This window comes from Haemorhous mexicanus, chromosome 31, assembly GCF_027477595.1.
Source record: "Haemorhous mexicanus isolate bHaeMex1 chromosome 31, bHaeMex1.pri, whole genome shotgun sequence".
NCBI lineage: Eukaryota > Metazoa > Chordata > Aves > Passeriformes > Fringillidae > Haemorhous > Haemorhous mexicanus.
In genome coordinates, this window is record NC_082371.1 from 893,700 (window position 1) to 898,673 (window position 4,974).

General features: G+C 53.2%; 1 protein-coding gene across 3 annotated transcripts; it reads right to left on the minus strand.

Moving 5' to 3' along the window:
* Positions 1 to 4,974, minus strand: SSR2 (signal sequence receptor subunit 2). Of its 3 annotated transcripts, none has more exons than XM_059871438.1 (6): positions 4,841 to 4,974; positions 2,900 to 3,054; positions 1,921 to 2,019; positions 1,435 to 1,543; positions 1,201 to 1,278; positions 1 to 526 (listed from the first exon to the last, which is right to left on the minus strand). In XM_059871438.1, exons 2-6 carry the CDS (start codon positions 3,052 to 3,054, stop codon positions 416 to 418), a joined length of 552 nt encoding a protein of 183 aa, XP_059727421.1. In that variant the 5' UTR covers positions 4,841 to 4,974; the 3' UTR covers positions 1 to 415. The 3 variants fall into 3 exon arrangements, with proteins under 3 accessions (XP_059727421.1, XP_059727422.1, XP_059727420.1); XM_059871439.1 differs by having other exon boundaries at positions 1,368 to 1,543; positions 4,765 to 4,881; XM_059871437.1 differs by lacking the exon at positions 4,841 to 4,974 and adding an exon at positions 4,765 to 4,789.

Here is a 4,974-nt window from a genome sequence, read left to right on the forward strand (position 1 = left end):
TCCTTGTTTCCTATTGTCCTTTATTAAACATTTTAAATTTTCACAGGAGAGGGAACATATTTCAGAAAACTGCAGCAGGCAGATGGGAGCTGGAGGCAGCACAGGGGGCAGAGCCCCACAGACAGGCCTACTCAGATTGCTGCAGCTGCAGAGGAGAGAGGGGTTCTGCCTCCAAAAGGGCTGGACAAGGCAGTTTGGGACTTCTGGTTCTTTTTTCTATTTGCTTGTTTCTCCATTGGAGCACAGAGCACCTCACAGCTGCTGCTGCAGCCACCGAATCCTTTACCCAGAGGGCTGAAGCAGGACGCAGGCAGCACCTCGCAGGGGATGGCACCATCCCGACCTAGCCACTGTTCTTGGGGGTTCAGGGGTGTCCTTTCCCGAGCTCTGGGCTGCTGCTGGCATTGGACTCTGCTCAGTTCTTTTTGCTCTTGGGGGTGTCATACTTCCTCTTGCTCGAGTACCAGAGCAGTAGGGGGATCCCGATGGAGGGCAGGGTCATCACGCCAAATGCCGCCCAGTCCAGCTAGAGGGAGAAATTATTAAGAGAAAAGTCAAAACAATCCAGGCCAGGGGAGTCTTCGAGCAATGAAATCAGAGGAGGAGAGGGAGGGGAGACCTCACACTGTCTGCAGCTTCCTCACATGGGGAAGCAGAGGGGCAGGCGCTGACCTCTGCCCTCAGTGACCAGTGACAGGACCTGAGGGAGCACCCACAGCTGTGTCAGGATAGCCGACATTAAGGCTGGATATTACAAAAAGGCTCTTTCTCCCAGAGGATGCTCTCCCAGGCACTACAAGAGGCTCCTCAGAAAGTGGTCACAGCACCAGGCTTGACAAGAGCTCAAGGAGTTTGGATAGGGCATGGTTGGGATACCTGGGGTTGCCCTGTGCAGGGCCAGGAGTTGGACTCCACAATCCTTGTGGGTCCCTTCCAGCATAGGAGGTTCTAAGATTCTACTCTCAGATTTTCTGCCTCAAACGCCACAGTACAGCTCCTTCACAGAGGGAGCTGGGATGGAAACTCAGCTGCTTCTGTGATAGTCCTCTGGAGAACTGACAGGAACTAACTCCAGCTCCCTCTGGAGCTCTCCAGGTGACTGCAGGGCAAGCCACACACACCATGTGCAAGCAGGAAGCCACCCCACTGGGCTGCAGCTGCCGTGGTGCACTTTTCCATTGTCAATTGAAAGGTACTCACAAAGTGAGGGGAGAACCTCCTATCAAAGTCACGCTGAGCCAGGATTCCTCCCTGCCCAGGAGCACTGGTGAAGCCAACCTGAAAAAGGCAGGGAAAAGACAGGCTTTGCCACCTTTCCTGCTCGCTCCAGAACTGGGCAGGGTGAGAGCAACACAGACATGCATCACCTCGACCAAGCAGCTCCGGGAGCGTGGTCAGGTGTGTCTGCAGGGATCCCATAAAACAGCCACTTACCACCACCTGGGCACCCTCCTGTGCCAGGTACGTGATGGTGGCAGAGGTGAAGTTGAAGTACCCAGCCTTGAGAGGTCGTAGGACCACAGTGTGGGACACGTTGCTGGCTCTGGGAGCTGGACATTAAGGAACACTGCTGTATTTCATCCCAAGAAGAAAAGGGAGGAGATGGAAAAGAGCAACCAGGAGCCAGGTGCAAAAGTCAGTGCTGCTGACAGATCTGAGTGCTCGTGGTCACAGCCAGACGCACCCAAGGCTGACCCAGCTGCTCCTCCACAGGCAGAGGAGCTACCCCAGGACCTGGTCCTGTCTGCAAGGAACTTTGTTTTTACACTGCACCATCCAGAAGAGGAGGGGTTTGGATTTGGCACCCTGTCCAGGCTCTGGAAGGAATTTCAGGGATAGCAGATGAAGATAGGATGAAGCTGCAGGATGTTCAGGGGCAAGAAGGAGAGTTGGGAGAAATTTCAAAACATGAAAAGATACGGAGCAATCCTGTCCCACTTGACGCTGAGCATGCCAGAGACGATGCCAAAGTCTTCTGGGGGGAAGGAATCATCTGACAGCTCCACATCCAGGGCAGCACTGAGCACAACAAAGAGAGAAATGAGACAGGAATCTTAAGCTTTGCCATCTGCTCACAGGCTCTGCAGCAAAGTGCACTGACAGTTCCATCTTGACCAAATGGAAGAACTGATTTTTGAGAGATGAAATGTCACCAGCAGAAGATGGAGAGGAGAGCTGAGGTGTCTTACAGGGTGACTGCAGAGGGAGGAAGGCAAAGCTGAGAGAAACAGCCACAAGGACAGGAAAACCACCATTTTTTCCACAAGATTTGGCAGTTTGCTGAACTTCAGATACCATCCCATGGATACACATGCTGGCCTAAATAATAACCAAATTCCACATATAAAATTACAGGATCTCAGTAATGTTGTATCAATTCAACATTACAGCACCATATATTCTTCTGTTACCAGTACTGCACTCAGTATGCATTATTCTGTCTTTTAAAAAATCTGAAAAAACAAAATCTCAAAGCCCTTTAATATTGTCCTGCATTTTGTTCAGTCAGCTTTTCATTCTGCAAATGAAGCTTTTTACCAGCATGGTGGAAGTTCTGTTTTATCTTTGACAGGTCCTTAGTTAAGTCCTGATAGCAAAAAGGAATTTTTACAAAGCCAAGAAATGGAGCTGCATGAGTGGGGAACAGAGTGTCACAGGACACCACAGGAACCACCATGCTGGACTGACAGCTTGAGCAGCCATGAGGTGAATGCAGGGACAATGGAAGAGGAAGGAATAGGCAAATTTCAGGGTCAATCCTTCAGGCATTACTGGAAAGCTCAGAGTTAGAGGGAGCAAAAGCAACAGCACATCACGGAGCTCAGAAATTGCCTTGTACTCTGCAGCCACACAGAGAACATTTGCTTGTGGTCAGTACTGAAGCCTGGACAGGGCTTACCTGGAGCCAACATTGTAGATGTTGTACTGCAAAGTCAAGTCCTTGCCCTCCACTGCATATCTGTTTAACAGGGATTTGGAGGCTAGGAGCCTGGCACCGTCCTCACAGTGAGCCACAGACACCAGGGCAAACACGGCAAGAAGAGGGAGCTTCATCTAGAAACACAAAGAAATGGAACTGATCATCTGAAATCTCTGAACTTGCCTGTGAGGATGTAAGAATTGGCACAGCAGAGTCTCAGATCTGTAGCCATGAAAGAAAAGTTCACAGTCTTCTTCCCTTTCAAAGCCCTGGCGAGTACCACTCCCTTTTACAGAATATGGAACATCCTGAGTCGAAAGGGACCCGAAAGGATCATCAAGTCCAAGCCTTGGCACTGCACATCTTAATAATGGGCAAAGCTTTCAGATCACTAAGCCTCTTCTAGGAACTTCCAGAGCAAAAGCTTTGGTAATTAACAATTTCATCAGTTTTAGCAACTAATGGTTAATTGCCCTTGCAAAGCCTGGCAACTTTCCAGTGCTGTCTTACACAACAGAATTAGTTTCTAGAAAGCACAGCTCCTCACTTCCAACATTATTCTTCCCTATTTCCAGCCACTGAGAACCACCAACTCCCTCCAGTGGCTTTTAAGATCCTCTGCACAAGTCCCTGGTTCAGGCCACGTGGTCTGACTTAGACAAACACAGTGCCTCTGCAGCCACCCTGCTGAGAGGACAAGGAGACAAGAGGAACACTACAGATGTGACCAGTGAGGACACTTGATGGGGCTTTTAAATGCAAAAACTGCTTCAATATCAGGGCCTCTGCCTTCCACAGTCATAGGGTGCTTGGCGTTGGACAGGACTGTAAAGACTAATTGCACACCCCTGTCATGGGCAAAGACACCTTCCACTAGACCAGGTCGCTCCAAGCCCCATCCAACCTGGCCTTTGACGCTTCCAGGGACGCGGCAGCCACAGCTTCTCTGGATAACCTGTGCCAATGACTCACCTCCCTCACAGGCACCAATTTCTTCCCAATATCCCATCTAACTGCCCTCTGGCAGTGGGAAGCCTTGTTTTGTCACTCTAGGCCCTTGTCCAAAGTCCCTCTCCAACTCTCTTGGAACTCATGTAGGCCCCAGAAGTGGCTCTAGGGTCTCCCTGGAATCCTCTCCTCTCCAGACTCAACACCTCCAGTTCTCCCAGCCTGTATCCAGAGCAGACGGGCTGCAGCCCCTGGATCATCTCTGTGGCCTCCCCTGGACTCAATGCAACAGCTCCTTGTCCTCCCTGTGCTGGGGACGCCAGAGCTGGAGGTAGCTCTGCAGGGGAGGGTCTCAGCAGAGCAGAGGGGCAGAATCCCCCCCTCACACACTGCCCACGCTGTTGGGGATGAGCCCAGGACAGCGTTGGCTTTCGGGGCTCCCAGTGCACGTTGTGCACCTTGCCACGGCATGCTGAGCCTCTTGTCAATGTCCCATGCCCCCACATCCTTCCCAGGCCTGCTCTCCATCCATTCTCCCCAGCCTGTTTGTGCTTGGGGTTGTCCCAATGCAGGTACAGCACCTGCCTTGGCCTCGCTGAACCTCCCGGGCTTGGCACGGACCCGCCTGCTCAGCCCGTCCCAGCGCGGGTGCCAGAAGCCCCTTCCTTCCCCCCAGTGCCCTCCTGCAGTCGCACAGCAGCGCATGCAGCCCAGGCTGCTCCTGCCCACGCACGAAGCCCAGGGGCCCAGAGGGGCCCAAGGACACCTCTCAACAGGGAACAGCCCAGTTTCACCCACCCTGCCCTCGGAAGACCCCGACTCTGACGCTCCAGCGCCAGAAACTAGCCGGTCCTTCTTGACCCCTCAGAGCCCACGAGCGATCCTCTCCTACAGACCCTTCCCAGCGCCCCCCGCTCCGTCCCGAGGCACGAGGACGCGGCCTCCAGGTGGCCCGGGCCTCCCGCCCCTCACCGTCTCTCCCGCCGCCAACGCCGCAAAGACGAGTCAGCGCCACCGCGGCGGAAATGACGCACACGAACCGCGCCTCAGGAAATCCCTATGCCCCCTGGGAAATGGAGTCTAGGCCCGTGCACACGCAGGGACTC